Genomic DNA, 27,491 nt, shown 5'->3' on the forward strand with positions numbered 1-27,491 from the left:
TTTGTATATGGAGGTTAATGTATTTACAAAAATCAGATTATCATTTTTTTTCTTGCTTATTTTTGTCTTCCAGAATGGTGACAGATTTCCTTTTCTTTTCTTTTTTCCAGATGGATAATTTATCAGATTCTTTCTTTATGAAGTTGAGTTTTTAAAAATATTAGGACTTTCTTTTTCTTTTTTACTTTTTCTTCATGCTATCTGGTGCTGCATGCGTAGGTCCATCTTTGTCAATCGTTGGTGAAAACACGTGTTTCTCCTCAGACATCCTTCATGGGCTGTGTGGCTCACATTGACTGAGGAAAATAAAAAGATGGTTGAATTATCTACTGTCAGAAAAAGTGCTTTCTGATCTTGCCGGAAGCCGGTTGGGGGGGAAATTCCCAGTGAAAGAGTGGAAATTCCAGCAGAATGTGACGTCAGACTGAGAGAGTCTAACTTCCTTGTCACACCTTAATCTGCTGGGTGACTGACAGGAAGTCGGTTAGGTAATCATTTTTTTCTGTTCAATTATCTATATCTATTTTTCAATTTTTAAGATGTTAACATTTACATTTGCTCTGTTTTTTTTCTTTCTTTGCAACCAAAATGTATTTCATTCCGTCAATGCTAAATGCTAAAGGGAGGTAACTTGGCCCAGTTCCAAGGTGAAGAAAGGAATTTAAAAGAATCATAAACAAATAAATGAAACCTGAGCAGCTATAATGCTAAAGTATCGCAAGTGCCAGCATCACACAGTCAGTAGAGAATATCTCATTTATTAATTCATTGTCTTCATCGTCAAAACTCATTGAGACGGAATTAAAAAAAAAACCAATATATACAACTTGTTTCTGCTTGAACAAGGAAAAAGTACCACAGTCTATTTTCTTCTCATTTCTGTGGCAACTTCCCAAATCACACTCCATCACGATCCAACGATTGAATTTAAAAATAATAAAATAAAAATCAACGTCTTTCTGCAGGTACAGTAAAACTCACTGGCTCATGCACGCACACGGGGGGGCGCTCAGAATATGAGTGGCAGCGGAACAAAATACAAGCGGAGTACCATGAAAGCAGCATCAAAAACTTTTTGTAAAATTTTGGAGAACAGCTGGTGTAAACGCTATCTTTCCTAGTTAAAGTGCACTTTTTATTAGGTCGGGCAAAATGACAAACCGTAGAACCAGGAATTGAAGCAACTACAATTGGAGTCTGAACAAAACAGTGTGCTATTCCAACATTTAACTGCTGCGACACTACCTATAAAATGAAATAGCGCAAAATCTGCATTTGTACGGAGAGCCATTAACTAAAATAATAATAAAAAAAAATCATTACCTTTAAAATCCAAATTTATTTTGGGAATGACAATAATTAACTGTTCTTATCACATGATACCGTTCCTTAAGCAAATGTATAATGTTACAGTGATTAAACATGGATAGAATTATTGATAAAAAGAATTTTTTACTCCAATTAATCACATCTTGCAAGTTACATGAGCAGTTAATATAACTACAAAATTGCTAATTTATCTCCACTAGTTTTAAAACATTCTTCATTTATTACTTATTAATTGTTCTGACAGTGTTGCCTTCATGACTAGGTGGATCTCATTCAGCATCAGTGGATTCCTCATTGAGACATACACTCACCAGCAGTTTAAGGTAACGTCTGTAGATCAATGAATGTGTGGATTTATTTGTGTTTTAAGAGTCTGGCGTGCATTTGGGTACTTTGGGTTTGTGTAAATTTGTTGACATATCGTTCAGACGCAGAAATATGGGTCGGCTTATTTTCTGAGAACAATGTGCCGGGAACTGTCAAGTGTCACTGCATTTTTGCAACAATAAAGCTCGGAACCTCTATACAACCAAACGTTGGTGTTTTAGCAGTCACAAGGACAGATTTGGTTACTTGATGTTGCCGACTCAAGCCCACCACAACACAACACAACACAACAGTCTTTAAAGAAACATTTGAGCACAAGTGAAACAGGTTTGGTTGTCGTGACAGGGAGTGTCGAAGATTTCCACTCCTGGTTCCTGTTCCGCTAGGGTTTGGTTAACAGCTTATTTGGTCGAACACTCTGACAAAGGCATTTTGCTGATTGTCATCACAGTGATGCAACATTGCTGGATCTCCCTTTCAATATTTTGAATGCTTCCGAAGATAATCACATCCCTCGCTCACGCATGTACAATTATGCAAGAAAAATCCAAACCTCAACCACAAACATATTGTTCTTTGTTTCAAACTTTGTGTGTGTGTGTGAGCGACTGCACTACAGAAATTACAGCAATAATTTTGGAAAGAATGGAGATTGATCAACGACTGACTGACTCATGACGCTCAGCAACAAGCTTCAAGCTAGAATCAACAAAATGCTGCAACATCAACACGATAGTGTTAGCACTCGTAAGTCTCAGTCAAAGTTGGAAGAGGTGGAAACATGAAAAGGCCAACACCAGCGAATTAACTTCTTTGGTTGTCATTGCAATGTGCTATCACTGAAATCAAGTTAGCAAATTAGTAAAAATGACTCATAAAAAAGTCATTTTTACCACAGTAGTGACCCAAAGAAAAGTGACTAAAGCTTCAATGGTGGACAATGTGACAGTGTTTGTAAAGCTTAGCAGAGCTGTTGCTGTAACTAGCTGTGCCCATGTTAGCAAAGAGCTTGCTATCCAGAAGTTGCTGGCTAACAAGTTGAACAAAAGTGCACACACAAGTTCAAAACATGATTACGACGCCTGGTCAGTTGATACCAACTATTGAGCAGTGTGTGTTTTTAGACCCTGTGACAAGGTAAAGAGGTGTTTGACAAATCACTACATGATTTTGGACCATAATTTAAGGAGAGGGCACAGTCTCCCTGAGTCTCTTGCTTAGAGGGGTCTGTCGAGCGACACCTCTAAATCTGATTATACTTAGGAATCAAGAGGAGGAAACACAAACCATCACACAAATAAAAATGACCTACAATGATCAAGGAGTTGTTGCAAGTCTTCATGAAAAATGGAAGGAGAGAGTTCCCACAGTTCACTTTGGCATATGAGTGCATGCATTTCTCAGAATGACACACACCCTCGACCCTTGGAAACGTCCCAGAGTAGTAGTGCAGGTGTGCAAGAAAGGGGGGTTGGTTGGAGGTCAAATGCTGTTCTCCAGCGAGCTGTGGTGGTTGTGTGAGGAGTTCTGCTCATTGAGGAGGAGGAACGTGGTCTCGTCGGGTCCATTGTCTGTCGAGGACTCCGTGTTTGGCTTCATGACGGCAGTGCCTGGAGTGAGGTCCAGTTGTGTGTGACTGTGGGAGCTCTCCGGGGACTGGGGTGTGCTGTCCAGGCGGGATGCCATCAGAGCATTGTGATACTGGGACCGTGTGATCTGTGGGAGAGATGGAGCCCTTTCACTTACACGTGAAGGTTAGTGCAATGCTAGCATGCCACACGTACTGAGCGTAATGCATGTAATGAGTAAGCAGACAAGCCGGGCCTGGGTTAAGAATAAGCATAAGAAGAGAACGAGTAAAAGATCTTTTCCCCTCACCTTAACAAACTGCAGGTCGGTCAGCGCACGAACATAGAAGTCCGGTGTGTACTGCTGCATGGGGATGATACTGTTGAGCTGGCTGTTGCTGCCACTGATTGACAGGGACTCTGTCCGGTCTGCTCCACTCAGGGAGGCAGTGCGATTCAACCCGCTGAGGTGGGACGGAGATCGGAACTCTGAAAACATGGGGCACACATGACCTGTCAGTGGACGTGAGAAAGTCAAAACATCCTCAACGGCTGGCCCACTGGTCTACGACCATGAGGTGAAAAATACATCAGCACTCACAGCTGCACATGCTACTGGACGTAGAAGATGCATTAAAACTAGAGCAGAAATCGGCGACTCTGATGAGATTGCCAGAAAACCAAAGTCAAACACAGAGCTGACCACTGATCGACTACAAACAGAGTCAGGCGTGAGCAGATCATTTGAGAGAGAGATCTACATGAAAGGTAATTTTGCCAAAAGATGAAGGATTTTCATGCCTGGAAGTGACTTTTGTAACCGATGTTTACACCTGGGTCAACCAACGATCGGAAGAGCTCTTCACTATATCACTTCAGATGTCACTTGGCATAAATAGTACCTTATGTGGCTCTCCTGCTGTCCCTCACTGATGGTGCCGTAGAATTCACCGTGACTCAAACACGCAGCTGTTTGAGGTGCTTTATGTATGTACGTAATGCACGATAGTACACATAGTGAAAGGACTGGCATCCCATGGTCAAGCCTGACCTCAGTCAACCCACGGTGTCCGGATATGCCACTGACTGTGCATTGTGTGCTTCAATTGGTTAACACTTAATACAAATGTGTAGAAAGTCACTTTTGACACATTGGAAGTGAGAAAGTGTTTAACAGCACCTTGACATTGACATTGATAAGCTATCCAACCTAGTTGTGTTGCACCACCACTCAGTTTCTCAATTGATTTCCTTGTAAATGATGCTGACAAATAATAACTAGCCTGAACTTTAACTGCAAATGTGAATAAACCGTCTATGATGGGCATAAAATAACTTGTATTTAATATGATACTAATACGATAATACCAATAAGGAAATAGCTTATGCCGTAGCGGTCATTTGTCTGACAAAACAAATCCAATGATGTCCACATCATCACAACTTCAACAAGATGCCATGCCATCTTCACTGTTGCACTCCTTCATAGATTTCTGACTTGTTTATGTTAAGTGCCTCAAACACAAAACTAAACCAGCCAAAACAATACAAGTAGTGTGATAAACAAAAATTCACACAGAATTCTACAAATTATTCAAAATAAATAGTAATGGCTTATATTTTATGTTCATGAAATCAGTACCAATACAAATGTATTGCACGATGATCCATTTGAATTTGGTCAACGGTAATTTCAAATTCTATGATTTAAGAACTTGGGACCCAAGCATGGAAGAACGTATGGTGTGGAATTCGATTTGGCTCCTCACTCTTGCCCAATTTATGAAAAGTATCATGCAGAAAACATTCTTGCGTTTTTCTTTTCTTTCCACAGACTCACAGCAAAGTAATGTTAGTGAGTAAAGTGTCATCTCCATATGGGCTTCATCATGACGAGCATGCAATTCAAATACAAAAAAGAACTGAAACAAGACAAAATTTCAGGCTTAATCACTGCATCAGCAAATAACGACATGAAAAAAAACAAGATATAAAGAACTGCTTGCTTTCCTTGTACTCCACAGCTGACTTTTAGTTGCTATTTCCTACTTTGAATAGTAGCGCGAGAAGAGAAACAACAGTGCTGCTTTCAGAGATACCTTGAATATATGGAACAAACGCCTCTCAACCAAATCTCCACACACAATCAAAGGAATAGTTAAAAGTGCACTGACTGCAGCATGTAATGATAGATATCGATGATATGTATTGGACCGATACCAATATCGGTCCAATACTGTACCGGCGTGAGTACTCGTAATCGTACTCATAGAATGGCCACTGTTACCACGAAACCGATACCATTTTATGGCAGTGCGCATTTTTTTGAATGTGAATATGACAATTGTAAAATTTGTGTCTGTACTGCAGTGAAAGATGTGACCGAGGATTTTGGTTCAAATAATTATATATATATTGAAAAAAAAAAAAACTCAATGTAACTTTGTGTGTAATGGCGTAATGGCATTGCAAATACATTTTACAGTAACCACTACGAGACACTGGCGACCTGGCGCATGCTCAGTGTGTTCCACTTTAGTGACCCCCTAGGGCCCCAAGATACACCGCCATATAATGACCATGTGTAGGACGTCATCACTAATTGCTGCCTTAGGTGACCCTTGGTGCCAGCTCCGTATAAATGCAGTTTTCAATAAGTGTGACACCAGCACTGTGTAAACACATCCCTAGCTAGTTATGAGCGTCCAACTCACTGTTAGTACCTTTCCACCATTGCCTAAGATGAACAAAACTTCCATGACTCCACAACCTATTGGGCAATGCACACACACATACACATACACACACAAAACATACTCCAGACAACGTAGTGGATTGTTACCGTTTGGGGTGAGTCGTCCAGTAGGGGGCCGCAGTGAGTCATAGGAAACAGTTTTACCTAGACATGCCAAGTGTGTTATCAATGGCTGTAGGTGTTTGTAAGACACAAGAAGGAACAGGACGAACCTCATGAAACAAAAGACATTTGTATCTGAACTTGGCTAAATGGGGGCACACACATCATAAAGGATCTTCGAAATCTTGGATTTTCATTTGTCTGAAACCCAAGAGATGAATATCATGTTTGTGGTGTGGACAGAAAGCGATAAATAATAATAATTCACATTATTGTGAATATCGCGAATTTACATCGAAAGTCAAACGATATTTCACTTTAGAGCCCGGATGCTAAGGCACAGTATGTGTTTCATCAATGTGGATCCCTTCCATGACGTGAGTGAGGGGATGAAAAGTGATCAAAAATGTCCTGACAGATGTCAATGAAACACTACAGAAACATGCAGGTAAACCAAAATGTTTCCTTCTATACCACTCATGTCATTTACAGTATGTGCACTGCATCACCTCCAGAGGGGCACAGATCACAGTGACCCATGCTCTGTGCCCATGAGGCTCGACAACGGAGCTTTGCAACATCACAGGAACGCTTGTTTTGTTGCCATGTCATGCTGAACTGACTGTCTGATTGATTTGTTGAAGGAATTAGTTTCACTATAATGTGCCACAATTTAAATTCTTTGTAGGGATTGCACCGACACCCATATCGGTCTGATACCGTACCAACTTGAGTACTCATAATCGTACTCATAGAACGGCCACTGATAACACAAAACCGGGGCCATTTTATGGCAATGAGCAGTTTTTGAAAGTCAGTTTATGACAATTTTGTAAAATTTGTGTTTGGACTGCAGTGAAACGTGACTGTCATCCATGTACTAGAAAAACATACAGAGGAATTTTGTTCAAATAATGATATATGTGAAAAAAAAAAAAGGAAGAAACTTTGTGTGTAATTGCGCAAGTACTCAATATCAGTGAGTACTCAAATGCAAATAGTCGTACACTACTTGTTTTGGAAAAAAACTGGTATTGTCGATTTCTTTGTTTTTTAAAATAAATACTTTTCATATGTTCTGTGAAATGGGCAGCATCTAAGCATTTCACTCATGACTCACTTTCACAAATTCTCACAGCAAGTTTATGTGATGTGCCCGAGGTAGCGGAAGCACTCTTTTGTTTACACGCACTGTCTGTAAATGAGGCTGCAGGAGAGGACAGTTGCAAATTGGTTGTAATGATTGAAAGTATTTTTTAAATCAATTCAATAAATGTATGACCTCTCCACCTTTTGCTTCCTTGTTTCCTTCTCGAGTATCCACATAATGTGAAAATAAAATTTTCAGTACGAAAGGAAATGAATAAACTTGTGTTGTTTCAAAATCTATTTACAAATTCTAACCTCTAAGAATTAAAAGCTGATGTCTCAGAAATGGTGTTGGGGGCGTGTCCTTGTACCAGGGGCGAGGCTGAATCAGGACGGACAACACTCCGTGGCATGAACAGTGATGTTTTCAGGCAACAAATATTGTGACATTGACATTGTGTTTAGAGATAAATTAATACGTGGATTAGTCACATGAACTTGTCCTGAGTCGATTTATCAGGACAAATTCACGCTAAACACACTCTCAACAAGGATTTTTTTATACGATAATATTATTAGAGGCGTTTACCGTCCTTGGTCGGGAGGAGCAAAATCAGGACAAAAAGATTATCATTTATGTGAGTGGCCCCCCCTAAGGCTCCACTTAGTGAGAAAGAAGAACAATGAACCCAACTCCGAATGTCGACCCTGACAATCACCTGAACAATGCCATTGCTGTTTTCCATTATTTTGGAATTGAGCAAAGATGGAAAAGGCTAAATGATATAAAACAAAAGAAGTATCAAAACTAAGAAAACTTGCACCTTTAAACCCAAGTAAGCATTAGTAATTCCATGCAAATATGAAGCTTATATGTATTAAATTTTTTCCTCATCATGTCATGAGTTTGACGATTAAAAAAATAAAATAAAATAACCAACTGTATACTTGAGCAGCCAACTCATTGGTGTTAAACAGGCCAGACATGCTGACGGTTACCTGGCAACCGAGAGAACAGAGACAACCTCTTAAAGGGGAGGTGACGAGGGCGAGGAGCAGTCACTGAGAGGAGAGAAGAAGGAGGTGATGCAGAGAACAGAGACAGTGGGAGACAGATACAGTACAACGTCCACTTCTTGATGAGATGACTGCATGCAAGGCAAAGACATTACCACAGATCTGAACCAAATTGTCATTTTGAAGCCTCTCCCTTTATCTTCATGCTGTTTATTTCTTTTGCCACAGTCTACTTTTTGCATAATATTTTTATCACGTATACACATTGATATTTTATTTTATTTTATTTCTGTCTCATTCATTTGAATGTTCAGAAAATCAATTATTTGCCTGAGGCACGTGGGACACGCGCCAAGTGATGCAGCAGTGGGGAGGCAGAACCTTAGTCAGAACTTAGCCGACTTCATTTTTGATCATTGATCAGTGTTGAAACTGGACCCCTGTAATCAACGATTTAATCATCACATAGCACGTAGACAGGGATGGAAATGTGTTATGAGTTGAAGAAAATGTGAGAGAAAGATGTAAGGAGTACTTCAGGGAAACGATGAATGAAGATAATGACCGGGGGGAGTTGAGGAAATTGAAATGGTCCTTGCTGCAGAAACAATGGGTGGGTTTTGCAGCAGGATCAAACCCCGGTCCCAGGTTCAATCCCACCGCAGCCCCACTTAAAATTTTCACCGGAAGTGTAACTGTAACTGCAGCGTGGTTTTCAAGAAAATGTGTCGAAAAGTGTCGACATTAGGAGGCTTTCACACCGTGGATTCTGTCGCTGGACACCCCCACAACAGGTCCTTTTCCTCAGACTTGAGCTCACCTGGAGAGGTGGATTTCCACTAACGGCGTACTCAGGAAAAGACGTAAGCACTATAACCTCACTAAACAGAATGTCTATTTGGGCAGATGCCGTAGTACACAAATAACTCAATAGAACACACATATTTTCACCCTCTGTCCATTGTAAGTTGACAGAGTACAACCTCACTTGGAGAGGCAAAACAGAAGAGAGCAGGGGGTGAAGAAGAAGAAGAAGAAAAAGAAGAAGACACACACTGAGAAAGTCGTAAACTTACCCAGTGTGGGGGCACTGAGTGCCATGACACCATAGAATGAGAAAGGACCTGTCTCGAACTTCATATTCTCGTTGCCAGCTTCTACCTCCACCCGGCCCTGGAGATGAGAAACATTTTAGATTTATCATGCAGAAGACATAAACGGAGAGGTCTCAGTAACACAGAAAGATAAGAAGGCGACCACCACAGCATTAACTCAAAACAACTAAAACCTGACCCTAGCACCATTCCTATACAGTGCTGCCCTCTCCTGACACAAGATGGCATGACTGCTTACTGGGAACATTAGATTTTACTGATATACACTGAGTGGGTTTGAGGAAAAATTCTCTACTTACGCACCAGAGATGCATCTAGTGGAAACTGGCCTGTCAAGGTTGGACACACAGCTGAAATGCAACGAATATGCATCCAGTGGACATGATGGTAGAGACAAGGTTGGCCAATGGTTGGCATCAAAATATTCAATCTTAATGTTATCACAAACCTCCAACGATCACCCTGCTTCAGTCTGGCATTAATTCCTGTCATACCTGGAAGATCACCTTGGGCTCAAGAAAAAGCAGACAATGACTTCTTGGCGCCTGTATCCAGTTGGTAGAGACCCAAAGACAAGACCACTCAAGTAAACTGACCATAAGTGTCACAGGTTAAGAAAGGTTGATACTTCTTCACTGTGAGAGGAAGGAAATGTCTCTGGATCTCTCCCCTCTGACGACAAAGGAGACATCCAGGCCGACCATGATCCACATCTACTCACTTTTATGGAACATGAAAGAGAACATGGTAGAAGTATAATGTCTGATCCTCTTAAATGAGATGGCGCTGCAACACCCTAGGCCTGGATAAGATGATGGATGGACTAATATGCATTTTTTGGTGAGTTCACGCCTGCCCTAAATGCATGCACTTGTCCTGTAGGTGGAAGTATTGTCAAAGGAAACATCACTGTGCGTGTCCTGTCATGCCACCGCTATTAGAGTAAGGGTTAAAGGCAGCAGGAGTGAGGATGGAGAAGGTGGAGTGGGGGAGGGTTCTGTGCCAGACACAGTTCTGGAAAGGCAACAACAGCTAAGCCTCTTTTACTTATGGAAACAGAACAGGTGGTGAAATACAAGAGAAAGCAAACAAAGAGGGCAAACAAGTCATTACGCTTCGCTGCCACCTTATTGAATATATGGTTGCTGGTGAAATGAGCCGAAGCAGAAAGAAAGGGGAACGTAATTTGTTCGCACTTCAGCTTACTCACTTACCGTGATTTGTAAAATCAATCTGAAATATGGCTCTTTAATCCTGTCACCACCTTAGACTTTCACAATCCTGTGTGACTGACACAAACTAATGTGACCCTCATCTTGGGGCTTAAAATCAGCAGCTTGAGTCCGTCAGCAAGTTTGACAGTAATCTAGTCCTCACACTCCACATAAGGAATACTTTCTGCTCCATGTGGATCCACATCATAGCATGGTTGGATCATGTTCAGAAGGGAGGAGGAAGGGTAGGGGTGAATGTGAAAAAAACAAGGAGAGGACATTGGAGGGTGACTCTTCAACACCCAAACCTGTTTAGCCAGATATGAGGTTAAACTAGCCCGCAGGTGAAAACCACAGTTGTAGTTGACATGACAGTTGTCATAATAGGTCGCACACAACACTGGTCCACTGAACAGAATTTGGTAGAGAATAGTAAACCAGATTTTTGAGATGTCATCACATCATTGACCCCAATCAGCCATGACCTTGTGGCCATCTGGCCAATATGGTCATGAGCAATATGGTTATGTCCCCAGTAGATTAGAGACAGAGATATCCATCACCTGAGTGATGGACAGAGATGAAGAAGTGCGCAGGCACGGTAGAGACGACTGTGACATCAGAGTACCTCTACTGAACATTAGAGGGCACTGCCATGAGGTGCAGCACTGGTCAGCAATAGCTGTGTTCCCAAGCAACAACATATAAACAGGGGACCTTTAATTACAAAGCACTATGGGAAACCTTAAACCTGCGCACAGATACATGGAGGTAGTTTAGTCCTCCGACTATGTCTAAAGTGATAGTTTTCACAATCATATCTTGCAGTTGTTTACTACAGTTTCTATCTTACGAGCGACGTAATCTACTTCTCCTAACTTGCATCTGCTACAAATGTTCATGGTAAGAAAGGAATGTTCGGCAGCCCACTTTGATGTTATATTTATCATATAGCTTTAATTCCATCTACCACTATTTCCACATTTTTGTTTTTGTACATTCCCACTAAGCAGTGTTTTGTTTTGGTGACGCCTCCAACACGGACCTTGAACGGACGTGCTGTCACTAAAAGCAGAAGCTGCGTCACTTTCACTATTGCTGCATCACTAACACCTTCACCTGAGGTCCACAAACATTGCTCAGATTGAAGTTAGAGGGGTCACCATCAGCAAGTGTAACTATAGCAGTAACTATATTGCTTTCCATATATGCAGCTTAGCTTGTTTAAATGCCGTCATATTGCCTGTTGCAATTTTGCAGCATTTTGCATATTGCAACAATGGCACCTGAAGGGTTTACAGTCGACTAGTGCTTGCATCTTTAGATTATTCGATTAAACATGTGACAGTCAAGATCAATGTTTAGAGACAATTGTCTGACTTGGCTCAGATCAGTGATCAGCACATGATTTAAGTTACTTATTTCAGTTTTTCACATTGACTGACATTGACCGGTTTCTCACTAGAGTGCATGCTATCACCATGCTGTCTACAGCACGTCACTGAAGAGAAGTTGAAGATTTTGTGAATAAGCTAAACGCTGTCGCCGAAACCAGTAGATTCGTGGATAGAGCAGGACATGAAGGTGTGACTAGAGGATGTTGATGATAGGTGAAGGTGGTACAACCACTTGTTGTAGCTGATGGGAAATGATAGATGAAGATCAGTATTAACAGCTGTAGCTAAACAGGAACATGGATGGAAACACTGGTGAGACTCACCAGCACCTCTGAAGATGGAATGTTTATTAACACAACTCCTGTGTTGGCTATTGACTGTGAAAATGTTGCAGCACAAATATTTATGTTGAAATGGAACGGACAAAAGTGTTTATTGTAAAACAATTACAATCTTGGGATGATGTTTAGAAAAACTCAGACCTCAATATAAATATTAATTCCCGCCTTTAGAACTCCCTCTGGTGCAGAGGATCCCTACAAGGGTGTTTTACTATTTTACTTTGTTTACTCGTTGGACAACATGTTAGTCACTATAAAGCAGGAAACAGAAGTGTTTTTAAGTTGTAGCTCATCTGTCGGTGGACCCTGAGCAAAGTTCCAGTTTATGACTAAACAGGGGAGTTTACGATGTAAGTCTCATAAATTATCTACTACTACTCAGAAATATCTTTAAAGTCATTTGTGGCTCACTTATCAGATTAAAGGTGGAAGTCACAGCGGCACCATCCGATTTATCTAAATAAATAAAATAAACAGCTTAAATTGTTCAAAAAATTTAAGACAATCATTAACTTCTCAGCTTCAAGTAACAGAAACAAACTTTAACCTCATAACCTTAAACAATGCAGCGGTTCATGTCAATGTGTCATAACCAGAGTGGCTGAGTCCTGTAAATGGTTGTTGTCAGAAATTGTGTATTTATGACGCACGCACAGAAACACAGTCCATGAGTATTTCCATTCATCATGCACATGAAAGCTATTGAGTGAAGACATGTAAAACAACTCAACAATAAATAAACAATATAAACAGGACTATTCACTTCATTCCTGAACAGTGACATCGCAAGCGGTCATCGTCAAAACAGGCAAGACTTGCACTATATTCACACTATGATACTGAATTTTATGGGAATATTTAAATGACGTGTCATTTAAACAGTCGAGTAAAACCTCCACGTACTGTATGTGGTAACCAACTAAACAAATGCAAGTGTGTTATCTGTAGGTAAGACTCCCATTTTTTCATAGTATTAACACAAGAGGAACATGATCAACCACAAAGAAATTCTGAGACGTTTTGTTTGAATGCGTTCCTGTGCTCCTTCCTGGAACATTCTGCGCAACCAAAAGGTGGCAGATGTGAAGAGTCTGCCACTCTAACCGACTGCAGATGATAAAATGCCATTTGCCATGTGTGGGGTCCTCGACACCCGGCTTCCTGGGAATACACAGGGCTGGGGATTACCGGATCTCCGGATTACAGGGATGGATACTGATGACTGTTTGTGGAAAGTGACATAACCAAAGTGTGAGAATTCGATCAGTGTAAACTGGCAAGACATTGACACAGGGTTTCCCCACCCTTGAGCATTTTCACAACATATGACCAACAATAAAGTGTCCACCCTTTTCAACTCCCAGTGGGGTTGATTAACAAAATTCATATTCCTGTCTTGTCCTGTCCAAGGTCACAGCTGTCTGAAACCTCAGAACACCGACACCCCTCATGTCATACCCAATCAAGACGACAGAGCAACAGATGAGTCAGAGGAAGAAGCACTGAGTCCATGAACAAAGGTTTGAAAATCCTCATGGGGATGGTGACCATCCTTCTGAGACGGCCGGACTAGCACTCATCCGCATTGAACAGCAGTGAGGAGGCTAGTCAGACAATGCATTGATTTGGATTGATGATTTGGATCATGAAAAACGATGAACTCGTATTCAATAAGGCTTCTTCCACGACTGTTCTTGAGGGTTCCTGGGAGTATGACCAACCCGTCTACATGTGCTTTGTAGACTTGGAGAAGGCGTATGACCGGGTGCCCAGGGATTGGTTGTGGGAGGTGCTTCGAGAGTATGGGGTCAGTTGTTCTCTACTGAGGGCTGTTCAGTCTTTGTATTCCCGGGGGGGGGAGTTGTGTTCGTATACTTGGAATCAAGTCCGATGTATTCCCAGTGAGGGTTGGTCTTCGTCAGGGTTGTGCTTTGTCCCCAATCCTGTTCTTGGTCTACATGGACAGGATTTTGAGGCGCAGCTCTGGTGAGGAGGGTTTGCAGTTTGGTGGCCTGATGATCCAGTTTCTGCTCTTTGCAGATGATTTGGTTCTGATGGCTTCATCATCGGATCGGTTTGCGTCTGAGTGTGAAGCGGCTGGGATGAGGATCAGCACCTCTAAGTCCGAGACCATGGTTCTCAACCGGAAACAGATGGATTCCGGGTAGGGACTGAGATCTTGCCTCAAGTGGAGAAGTTTAAGTATCTCGGGGTGTTGTTCTCATGTGAGGGGATTAGGGATTTGGAGATTGGTCGGCAAATTGGGGCAGCAGGGGCGGTATTGCAATCCCTTTACTGCACTGTTGTCCATAAGAGAGAGCTGAGCCAGAAGGCAAAGCTCTCTATATACCGATCAATCTTCGTCCTGACCCTCACCTATGGACATGAGCATTGGGTCATGACCGAGAGAGCAAGGTCCCGGATACAAGCGGCTGAAATGGGTTTTCTCCGAAGGGTGGCAGGCGTCTCCCTTAGAGATAGGGTGAGAAGTTCTGCCACTCGGGAGAGGCTCGGAGTAGAGCCGCTGCTTCTCCACATTGAGAGGAGTCAGTTGAGGTGGTTCGGACATCTCATCAGGATGCCCATTGGACGCCTCCCTTTGGAGGTGTTCCAGACACGTCCAGCTGGGAGGAGACCGAGGGGTCGACCCAGGACCAGGTGGAGAGATTATATCTCTACACTGGCCTGGGAGCGTCTCGGGATCCCCCAGTCGGAGCTGGTGGATGTCGCTCGGGAGAAGGGCGTTTGGCGTGACCTCCTGAAGCTGCTGCCCCCGCGACCCGGAAACGGATAAGCGGACGACGATGGATGGATGGAAGAACAGGATAGAAGTTGTGGATCAAGTCTTTCAAACTAGTACTATTGAACATGAAGCTCTTGGGTCTCATTTATAAACGCTAGGTACACAGCATGTAACAACATGCAAAGGCCACTTTCTAAACACCCTCTGAGCCTGTGTTACCAGCATACGTTAACCATACTATGCTTTCCTAAGAATATTTTTATAAATGAGGCCTGTGGAGGAACCTGAACTACTCCATTCACAGAAATGAAAACGTGTCAAGTAAACCAGTGCATTAATTTGGCCATGATTTCATTGAATCAATCAGTCCAACACTCTGAGGTCATGTTGTGGTTGGGATCTCCTCAGAAAACTCATTTAGGACAAGTGAGACTTGATGTCTGCAGCATGTCCTGAGTCTGCCCCACGACTTCCTCCTATTATGTCACATGTGGTGACATAATAGGTGTCACGTGTGGTAGTTTTGGCTGCTGGGTGGCCATAGAAAGACAAGGAAAGAAGTTGCTCGACAGCTGATTCAAAGATGCGCCTGTCTAAATCACCAATTTCTGTGTCGACAAGTAGTTGATCTATGGTCTAAAGAGTTTAGTGGAGTACATAGAATCACTGATGGCACTTAAACCATTATGTTAAGAGGCATTTATAATGGAAAATGTAAAAGATCGTTGTTATGTGACATAAGATGCTTGATTTGTGTCATGGCTTGTGCCATTGTTTTTAATCTGTGTCTGATCTTTTCATGAGGAGAGTTGATTCAAACACATAGCATGTCAAAGTCAATACCCGATCTCTGTCTCCACATAGAAATATGTTGCAAGAAGAGTGATTGTTCGTTCTTTCTGAGTCTGCAACACAAAACATCACCCTAATTTGCCGTGTCAACACATTTCAGAATCTGCAAATGTCAATGCTAAGCATATTTTGCAATCTGTTCAAGCATTCACGTCTGAATGAAGCTTTAGTACCAGAAAGATCCCTCACATCAATTGAAGAGCGCACCTGACAGGTAAAGATGACGAGGCGCTGAGATGAGGGCGACATCCATCCAATTATTAAACTGGAGTTTCTTAAATTGATTTAACACTAGGGATTCGAGACAAAGTCTGTCATGCTCAAAAGTCAGAGATGTGAACACAGACAACCCAGGTTTTGGTCACAGATTTGATCCCACCCGAAGAGCTGCACCTCATATCTGGTAGTGATCCGCATGGGGTGAGATTTTTGCCTCAGGCAACTAAGCCCTCGATGCCCCAGAAACTATATATGCAGTGTGACTCCGTATCCAGCGCAACTCCACGTCAGAAGGAGCGTGTTGCCACGTAGAAACCTGTGCAAGACTGGAATACTTCAGGTTTGCCAACAGCTTGTGCGGAACTGTGACATGCAATAAGCTGAGTGAAGGCACAGCATGCAAAAATATAATCGCACAGCGTGGCATTGTGATTGCGATTAGACAAATCATGGAGCCCTCATGTACAGGGTGCTACCATTTAAAAAAATACATCACAAAGGCAATTGACATCTAGACATGTAGGCTAGCAAGTACCTCTCAATCGCTACATGCTAATCTATAACTATAAACATAGTTCAAGGATGATTTGGTATCCGTCAAGTCTATATTATAGAATAATATTATATGAATACATCTTAGATGCAAATATAAGCAAAATGATGCTCATCTTAAAACCCAGAATCCACTAGCGTATACATAAACACTATTAATCCACCAGTGTTTTTCTGAAACGCGCTATCAGACTCATTAAATACATGAGAAGCATGCTTGATGGCTTCCTTCATTTACCCACAAGGTCACATGTTCCACAAGGTGAGGTGCCACTTTATAATACATTTTATGGGATTTCTCAGAGCCAGATTCCACCTCAGACCAAGTTGAGCCACAATTATAAATTGTGATGTTAGTGAGATGACAGAGATGATGTCATACCTGCAGGATAAGAACGAAGAAATCCACCGGCTTGCCCCGCTGGTAGACGTAGTGATGTGGTGAGCGCTTGTCGTTTTCGAGGAACTTGATCTCTTGGATCACATCATGATGACGCAGAATCCGCAGCAGGATCTTGTCTGAGATCAGAGATGGACTAAACAGGCTCACCTCTGCACAAGACAAAATCTTTATTTTAAAGGACATAGAAAGACACAGCATTGTCAAGAGAGGTCATCAAATGTTGGTTAATTATCCAACATTATGGAGGCAAACATTTAATGGAATTACTGTTTTCAGCTTAGAAATAAAGAGATCTCTGAAAAAAGTTTTAATGAAATAAATGAATTTGGATTGAGGTATGACCGGTCAGGGTTTGCAGGAATTCAATTATTAATTTTTCTATGGAAGTGAGTCCATCAACTACAAAGCGATACACTGTATAAGTTGATGCCTGATGGGTGCAAATGGACCGCCTTAACATTCAAGGTCTCCACCTAGGCAGGGAACAAAAGAGCCAGCAAAGTGAGGGGCGAGGCGTGTATGTTCAACTGCATCAATCAACTCAAAGACAAACAAACCCTAACAAACACGGCATCAAGAAAAAATGTCAACAAGCTCAGTCGAGATTGTGACTGTAGTTAAACTTTAACCAGGTTATTAAACATCCACTTCCAAGATCATCAGAGAAGTTGTAACTTTGAGAACCCAGCCTCAATAACAGTCCAGAGAAAGGGACATTGTTAAAATAATATACAGGACATGTCCTGACACAGGCTTTCAGAAAGTGCGATGTCATGCTAGTGCTAGCAGTTTGGGTGTGTCAGCCTACACACTAACCAGACTTATTTCAACACATTTGTTTGTAACGGGGCAGACTAAAGGCCACATGTCAAGGAGAAGAGAACGCAATGCTAACGTGAGTGCCGTTGCTACATGACACATTTACAGATGCACAATACGTTATCACTGTAATCATACTGTAAATAGTTGCTGAAGGTACATGATAGTCATCGTACCATAGGCTGATTGATTATAATATTTTTATTTTACAAAAATGTGTTTGGTCCTCTAGTGTCGGTCCAAGAATTTCAACTCGAGCAACACAATAGTTTTTCCTGGATGTCTAATGTTCACGGGGGCCACATAAGATAACTTGAAAGGCTGGCTTTGGCCATGTGGCCACAAATTTGACTAGTGATGTATGCCATTTGTTAATAAACAACTGAATTCAGATGATATTCTTGTGCATTCCCCACCTGTGGCCAGGAATCGATGAGCAGCGAGCAGCAGCTGAGGAGAAACTTTGACCTTTGATTCACTCTCATGTTTAAAAGCAGAGAAATCTCTCTTGTTCTTGTTGTGAGCCACCTTCTTCCGGGTGCGGTTGTCAGCTGTGGACCCACGACACAAGTGGAGACATGAAGCGGTGTCATGAAACTAACATTGTGAATTGTAAGTCTGACAATGATTGTCCTACTCACTGTAAAGGTCAGACTCGTCCAGAATCTCTGACTTGATGATTTCTTCGATCACATCCTCCAGAGTAACGAGACCCACCACTTCATAGAAAGGGTCTCCCTCACCCTCGCTGTTCACCATCTGCACAATGGCCAAGTGGGATTTCCCTAAAACAAGATAGAGCAAATTAACATTGTAAGAGTAAGTTCCCCTTCTGAACAACTGTTTACTAATGTCGTAAAATCATGTTTTCCCTATGGCGGAGAGATACTGAATGTTGATTCACTTTTGCTAAGGTACTGACACATCATACAGAACACACACAATGCGCACATTAATAACAGGGATGGTAGAATACAAGATCATGGAGGACAACACACACATCATTGGCGGCCTGACCCCAGACCTTGACAGATAACCTTTGAAGGCAATGAACTACCTCCATGTGTGACTAACAGGCAACCTTCCAGCCACTGGGCGTGAACCCTAACCCTAACCCTGAACTTGTTGGTGAGAATAGTCCGACAGATGACCCTTTCTATTAGCCTCATTACCTAAGGGGAGGGGTGACAGTCAATAAAACCAGCGCAGGTGTGCCCCTGCACTCTTTTCTGTAACTTATCAATTTGACAATTTGTGAGCTCCTGCACAGGTCGCTGTCATCATTGAATGTTGAACACATGTGAGGTACAGAATGGAGAAAATATTAAATATTCAGTGAAGGAATTAAGGAATAAAAATCCACGCCCAAAAACTGGTATAAGTAATTTTATTGGTCTTTTATCCGTAGGTTTTTTTTGTCACGCGTTTTCTAACGCCACTGGAGTCGAAATGATTCACACTGCATTCAACACTTGTTCAGCGCCTCACAGATCTTGTAAATCATATAGGCACAATGGAAGTGGGTAGTTCTGAGCAAAGTCTACATCACCTCCTGATACAGATTTTATCTCCTCCAGAGCCAAGAGCCAAGCAGGGTGCGAACTATACCATGGCCTCTGGGAGGGAGGGCATTTCATGTTATTATATTGGATTAAATTAAGCAAACACTTGTGCCATGTAATCTGCATATTATTAATCATTGATTACTGTGGACTCATTTTTAGTCAATGAAGCAAAGGGTCAACTTGAGCTAGGGCAATAAAAGAAGTGTCCTTATGACATTGAAAGCTGACACAGAGAAACACTATGTCTAGGTGTACCTAAAATGTAAAAAAAAAAAAAAGTTATGCACAGAGGTGCAACAAATCAAAGCAAAAAAGCAAAGCAAAAAAACAAGGCAAACCAAAATAGGAGAGGTTCAAGGACTGCCAGGTGGAACTTAATATTAATCAATATTTCGAGGAAGCAGCACTGCAGGGGTCATATAAGCTGTATTAACTGGAGTCCCATGAGGCTTTATCCTCTCCTCCAGCGCCTACAAACAAGCCGGCACAAGCTGCAGGTTGTCTGATCGGGACTGCAGCAATCACGCACAGCTCTGTGACAGTGTTTTTGAAAAATGCCAGCCTTGTCACACAAGCTCTATTTGTCGTGAAACACACAGCCGGGTGACACAAACTACTGAGCAACAGGTTCTTAAACACATAGATGGATCAATCAAGACTAACCCAAGCTTGTGCAAGAATATAGCCCATTCTTTAGACACTGCTGTACCTTCTTTCACCTAAAATAAAGTGCAACATGGTTCCAGTATGAAAACAGGTAACAGCCAAAACACCAGGCCCTCACAGCAATAACCCCACAGGTCCCACGTACACATATGTACAGATTTCATTTTTCTCTTTCACTGCCATGGTACTTTTTTTTAACATTGATCAATTGATGACAGCATTGTGAATAATAATTGTCCACAAACAAGGTCATTCGCACTTGCAAAAACAAGTACGTTCCTATTCAACCAAAAAAAAAAAAAAAAAAAAAAAGAACAGAAAAACATTTATTTAAATGAAAACGTACACTAGCAGAGATCTGGCAAGGAATCGCAAGTGGAACATACATCCCTTGTCGCACACAGCGGGGCTCCAAGTAAAAGAGGTTCAGGTTGCAAACTGGACATCACACAGCATATAAAAGTTCCACGCAGGAGACATGTTTGTGTAGTTTGCCACTGTGCAGTGCTCACCAGTGCAGTGTTATAGAGGAGGGGGCACTAGGCACCACACAGAGCCTCAAGAGAAGAGGAATGAAAGTTAGCTGGAGACAGAATTTGCCAAGTGCATTTGTGTGTAATGATTATAGTACACACATATTCCCAGTGTGACACCTGACATCCATCACCAGTGTGCGTGGTGATACACCGCTAACAAAAAAGACGAGAGGGCTAAATATTTCTGTGTGAGAAAGGAATTCCAACCGCATACCACTCATGGACAAACGCAGCCGGCTGGTCACATAGAAGCATTACTGACACCCGCTGCTATGAGCAAAACATTGGGATGAGACAAAAATGTGCAAATTTGCAAGAGCACTACTGTTTGTGGTGAGGGGGAATTGAGATCTTCATTCCTGACTGTCCAGCAGGGGGATTGTGATGCATCAAATGTTACTGAGTGCTCCTTTCACACTCACGAAGACCACTGCTTTGTATTTGTACTTCCACCACGCTGACAAATGTCAATACAAAGGTGTGAGGAATACAATTGAAGTACTGCCACATTATCACATCATGGAGCATTAAGAACCAAATGAAGTAGACAAAACGGTTACAGCAGCAGATTAAAGGACTATTTCTCAGGTCAACCATCAAATATTCCCTTCTCTAACCTGTCATCTGTACTCAAAAGACCTCACAAGACCTAGACGCCATCTGACTACTCCACAGAATGCCCCAGCGGCTTTTAAAGATCCCCATAAAACCCTTTTGTTTGTTATGGTGCCCTCAGCTGAGTAGGTGAATACCAAACACATGAGGTCATATTTCAGATGAATCATAAGGTGGCAAAGACATATTTACCATGAAGTTAACTTCAAATATGCAAAATTGTACAAAAGTGTGCACTTGTGTTTGTTTCATTGGCAACAGTAAAGTAAATGGAGGTGAAATTATAGAGAGATGACAAGTTGTTGAATCACTGAAACGCTGCCATTTTCTTCAAATTAATGTTGTCACTCAGCTCTCAGTCTACTTTCTTAGCCAAATCAGGTCAGAAGGGTTTGCAGTTAGCTACATTTGACACAACTGTCCCCAATAATCTTTACATTGTCCTGGATATTGGCAACAGTGTCTCAAATTTTAACTGTTGTGGCAAAACACACAGCTCATTTAGTTTAAAATTGAGTTTTTATTTAGTCGAAACAAAACAAAATACGTTCATCAAGGACCCTTTTTCCAATAGCGAAGACAAGATGGCACCAAAGTCATAAGAACACTGATGTGATTTGTAGCTGACAAACAAAAACAAGACTTATATGTTTTGCAAAAATAAACAAAAACTCCCTCGCAGTTTTCATTTACTTCACAAGAAGAAGCGCAACACATTTATGATGGCAGACGGATCAGATGTGTGTCCACTTGCTGCACCCCGTAGCATCAAACAAAACTGCAAGCAAGAGGATAATGGCAAACGGACCATTTTAGGGCTGCAGTCGGTCTGCTATTTCAGGGTTTCCGCAAAAATTGTGGCACAGCTCCACTGCTTAAATGTGAGCCACCATGCCTTCAGAATAATGATCTCTTCATTAAAGATGAAATCAAACGTCGAAACATAATGCACCAGGGGGAGGTGGACATAATCATGGCCATTATCAACGTCTTTTGAACGGAAAAATCCAAAAGAAGCATAATGAAATGAGAGTAATGCATCCACAGCTCACGGAACTAAAGTCACGCATCCTGCCGAACATATTAAGAGATGGATCGGGTGAGGACAGCTGCAGATAGGAGAGAGACTAACTTCTCATGATTAAAAACTAGAGTTTTTGTTGTCACCTCTTCATTAAAAAATGTCAAAACTTCACTTTGGGTCTCAGTTGGCTTCTTTCCATTTTGGTTTTATTTATTTGAGGGGTTAAAAAAAAATCCTGCTTTTTTTATTACTTAAACCTGTTGATGCTCAACTATAAAAGTCTAGCTCTAAAGGTTGTATTTGATTAAACACCACTGTTTATTTTTATTTTGTAGGTGCTTCTAATAAATATAAAACATGAACAACTGAACAAGTGTATCATTTATGAATGCTTTATCAGTCAAAAATCATAACACTAACAGAAAGGTTGCATCGAACATTCTTTCATTCAGTTTATTCGAGCTGCTTGCTATTCCAAAAATGTAACTTTGGCAACAACGACTGAGTTATTTGACTTAAAGTTACTTTTTGTACAAATAGATGTTTATAGTTTCTTTCAAAGCAACTTGTCACTCGATGACCTGGTGTCTTGGGAGGGGAGTGAGGGCGGGGTTATGGACTGGAGGTGTGGCTTTGGACACCCAGTTTCAAAATCCTCAGGTTATAGGTTTCTCTCTCGACACACCAATCTGTACAGCTGGGTTTTAGAGGACAGTGGAGACAGGAGACAATATTTTGAGCTAAGGTTTTGTAGGTGATGATGATGTAGGCTGTAATTTCAAATTCCATGCATTTTCAGTCTTTTTTCATGTGATCGAAAGAGAAGAGGTCACTCCTTTGATTATAAAACTTGCACTTTGAGCACTCATCTTTACAGTGTGATTAATGAGAAGGAGCGCTTGATTTCATCACCACTGTCTCAGGCTGAGCACGAGCGATTGTTCTTATGCATTTATCTAATTCCAAATAATCATTGGTTTTTGAAACAACAGCTGTCACTGATGTTGTGATTCAGACCACGGCGTCTGCTCCTCGGAAGTTCTGATGCTGAAAACCATGCCGCAGTTGTACGTTGACTGTGTCGGGAGCTAACAGTGCCCTGTTTCAAAATCCTAGCTACAAGTCTGCCTCCACAGAATCACTGTACACTTTGTCCTTCTTCCGGTTAATGTGGTCATTGATAAAATGAAATAATGTGTAAATCCTGAGTTTCTTCTTGAAGTCCCTTTTAAGAACAGTTTGAGAACAGTTGGTCACACTTTACATTAGGGAACATTTGTTACCTAAATAAACTACTTATTCTTATGTGTTTTTGCAACATATTAACCGTAATTCATCATTATGGAGCATTGATTAATGTCCTGTTCAGACAAAATTTTACCCTGGGATAGTCACAGAAGGATCATACTGAACATAATACACACCATAATTAGTAATTAGTATTAACCATAAACAATCAAGTAATTATTCATTAACAGTTAATCTGTGTTCCCAAATCTAAAGTGAGACTGAACAGTTTCCTGTTTCACACTGGTAAAATACAAGTACAAGAACAAAAATCATGTGATCTAGGGAAAAAAAAAAGAGAAGACCAAATGGTGTTACTCAACCATTGACCTGCAATGCTGCACATGCAAGGGCCTTTTTTATTTGACTACAAAAGGTTTTGATGTAAATGTCAGTGTGTAAATATATAGTAAATATATTTTGTATTTTCATGCGTGCATGAAAAATTAAGTTATTATTATTCATAGATAAAAAGACGCTGTGTCAGATGCATCATTGGATTTTACAGGGCTGTCAGCTGTCACGCAAATGAGGCTCACTGGCTCACTGTCAGTGACTGCAGGTCTGCAGGTGTCTTTGCAGCATCACACCAATTAGCATGAGGGACGTGGCAAAGCAGCTGTGCACAGATCTGCCACTGTTAGCAAGAGAGCTCACCCCTTGTTTATAGAAAGTGGGGGATGTAAGTATTATCCACCATTAAGTGGCCAGCAGATAGAAACAGCTTACAGGGCACAGACATATACGCACAACCAACGATCATTCACCGTTTTTTATCTGACTGAGTACATTACTGTTGATAACATTTTCTGTTTTGGCTGTTTTTGGCACTTCTACCAGAGAAGATTAGTTTTTTCCACATATATTTGTACATCTCTGTCTTGTTTAGCTCTGTGATCTTTATGCAGATGTCAGTACTCTGTTCTTGACACTTATCATAATTTAAGTAATCTGTACGTAAATGAATTTATATAAATTTATATGGTGCAGCTGGGCTAGAAAATCTTAAATTAAACCCTGCAACTGCAGTACCTTCTTGTATTTCTGGTGTGACTGGAGGATTGAGCCCTCTTCTACAGTATATAGCCATTGTGGCGTCAGGCAGAACCGGTTGCCAGGTAACAATTTATGTATGGTGGACTGCAGCAACTTCACCCAGTGTACACTTCCTGCAGAACATGTCGCCCAACAGAAATCTCAGGTCAGTTTCGCTGCGAGTCCACTCGTGGTGGAAACCTGGGTTATACTGACCAAACAATGACAACTTAACAGGAATCAAAGAGAGAATAAAGATGACAAAGAATGGAAGAAGGAACTCAATCTATACAAATAATATATACTTATGATATATTTATAGGAATTATTGAAAATCTTATGACAATCATTGCACACTTGTTGCGTTTTAAGTCAGATATCGCAAGTAGGCATGGATCACTAGATGCAAACAGAATGCAATGTAAGAAGAAAAATCACTTCAGGGACCACTTGAACAAAAACACTGAAGAGAAACTTTTTTTTTTTAAATGTTACACTAAATACAGGTACAAATAGTGGGTAAATGGAAAACTGGAGTGGGAGAAGGAGCATGAGATTTAGTTTAAAAGCAGGATGCAAAGATTGCTATTTAATTCTCTATTATCTGTCACGGCTACATACTATTGAGTGCTGGAACCATTTAACACATTTTTTGAGATGCAATATGCAGCTAAGTTCCAAGTAACGCAATAGAAATTGTTGTAATACCTTATATCAGGGGTTCTTAACCTTTATGATCCCGTGGTCCTCCATTTACAGAACAAATGGGTCCGGGGCCCATTCAAGGAACAGGACTGATTTATTACTGTGATTACTGATTTTGGATTTCAGAATTACTGATTTCATTTGTGTTCAATAACCACAGATGTAAACAAACCAAAACCTTGTGAAATGACATGAAACCATGTGATCAGCGCCAAGATATATTACTGCCACCATACATGGCAAGTAAAACAAAAACTGTGTGTCTCACGGCCCAGAGGTGTGAACCAAAAAACTTTAACAGGCCCTAATAACTAATAATAATAACTGTGATTATAAAGTGTGACATAACATAACAACAAAATAGACCTGATTATAATTTTGGCCATAATCATGCACTTCTTTACATAAGCACGATATTATTTTTGTAGATTTTGTATGTGTAATGACAGAAAATAAGGTACTTTTCTATGTGAAATTATCAGCTGGTAGCTGGTCCGGCAATTTAAATAAATCACTTTACTTAATTTTAATTAAGTAACAGTTGACTGCTGGTGTCATCGATTGAGTATTTTAAAAAAAATAGAAAAAATTCATGTGTTATGTTGATCACTGAAATTGTAGAATTAAAACCCGAAATGGAAGTGTGATCGTGTGGTCATGCAGATGTCAAAAATGTATATTTGACTGAAAGGTTTGTGCCGTTAAACCGCCTCTTCCATAGTATGTATAACATATCTCAACAACTGCTGCGACATGATAGCAAGCCAAGTGAGAGGAGAAATCGTCACTAACCTTTCTTGAATTCCGCCAGCATGGAGTCCAGCTTGGTATCATGAAATACAAAGTGCACTGGATGGTTGTAGAACTTTGTAACGGTCTTGAGGGTGGTGCAGTCGTCCGGATCGACGAAGGCTAAATCTTTGACAAACAGGATGTCCACAATGTTGGACCGCTCACCCTCGTAGACAGGTATCCTGGTGTACCCACTCTCCATGATCTCAGACATGGTGTTGAAGTCTAAGACAGCATCGCTATGAATCATGAAGCAGTTGTTGAGGGACGTCATTACATCCTCCACCGTCTTCGTCCGAAGCTCTAGAGCACCCTGGATCATATTGAGCTCTTCTTTAACCAAGTCATTGTAGGGTTCTGTAACTTTCAGCATTTCGACTAACTTCTCCCGGTTGTAGACAGTGCCGATCTCCTGGCCAAGAACACAGTCTAGAATTTTGCTGATGGGCCAGGAGAGAGGAAACGTCAACAGCATGAACAGCTTGGTGACCATGATGGTGTTTGCACCAACTGCCAAACCGTGTCTTGAACATAATGCCTGGGGGACAATTTCACCAAATATGACAATCCCGACTGTGGATGCAACCACAGCTCCAATCCCAGAATTTGTGAGGTCGTCCAGGAGGATGGTCAAGGTGGTGTTGACCAGGACGTTGCCTAGGAGCAGCGAACACAACAGGTAGTTTCCCTTTCTGCGGATGGGTTCGATCTTTCTGGCGTACTTCTTCTCTTTCTCGGTGCCACAGCTCTGCACAATGCGCAGCTCCATGGGGTCCAGAGCCATCAGACCCAAATTGAGTCCACTGAACATCCCTGATAGCACCAGCAAGAAGGAGATGAGTATGATCTGCAGCCAGATGGGCAGCAGAGACTTCTTCACCTCCACAACACGCAGTCTGCCGTCTTTCTCGTCCAACAGGTGCCACTGCTCCTCGTCCACCTGCGTGTCCCGGACGCACAAACCGAACACCTTCACGACTTCACTCTTCCTCAGCTGCTTGACCGTCACGTTCACCACTCCTGAGGTCTGGAAGTTGCTAACCTCCATCACCCCCTTAACCACTAAATCCTTCGTGTGCTCGGGACAAGTCCTGTTAAGTTGCACCACGACAGCTCCGTGGTCATCGTCCTCCGTGTCGCTGGAGTAGAGTTCCGCAAACCTGATGAGCTCCGAGCTAATGGGCAACAAGTGGAGCCCGTAAAACCTGATGAGGATGTTGCTACCTTCGGTCACCTGAATAACACCCTTTTCTGTGATCTCTGCCGGCGTGTCGCTCCTCTCCACCTTCATGCCGAGTATCCGAGTGGTCCCTCCCGTGAGAGCGACGGACGTCTTGTTAGTCTGGACGGCCACGACCCACGACAAAACGAGTAAAGTTATCGAGAGTCTTCCTCCACTCCTGTCAACCGCCATATTTGTTTCG

General features: G+C 41.6%; 1 protein-coding gene across 1 annotated transcript; it reads right to left on the reverse strand.

Moving 5' to 3' along the window:
• Nucleotides 1-778: 778 nt before the first annotated feature.
• Nucleotides 779-27,491, reverse strand: LOC128762643 (metal transporter CNNM4-like). Its single transcript, XM_053871042.1, has 7 exons — nt 26,068-27,491; nt 18,484-18,627; nt 18,259-18,393; nt 17,003-17,172; nt 9,264-9,360; nt 3,535-3,713; nt 779-3,372 (listed from the first exon to the last, which is right to left on the reverse strand). The coding sequence occupies exons 1-7, from the start codon at nt 27,479-27,481 to the stop codon at nt 3,139-3,141; spliced, it is 2,373 nt and encodes a 790-aa protein (XP_053727017.1). The 5' UTR covers nt 27,482-27,491; the 3' UTR covers nt 779-3,138.

This window comes from Synchiropus splendidus, chromosome 7 (genome assembly GCF_027744825.2).
Source record: "Synchiropus splendidus isolate RoL2022-P1 chromosome 7, RoL_Sspl_1.0, whole genome shotgun sequence".
In the NCBI taxonomy this organism is placed as follows: Eukaryota; Metazoa; Chordata; class Actinopteri; order Syngnathiformes; family Callionymidae; genus Synchiropus; species Synchiropus splendidus.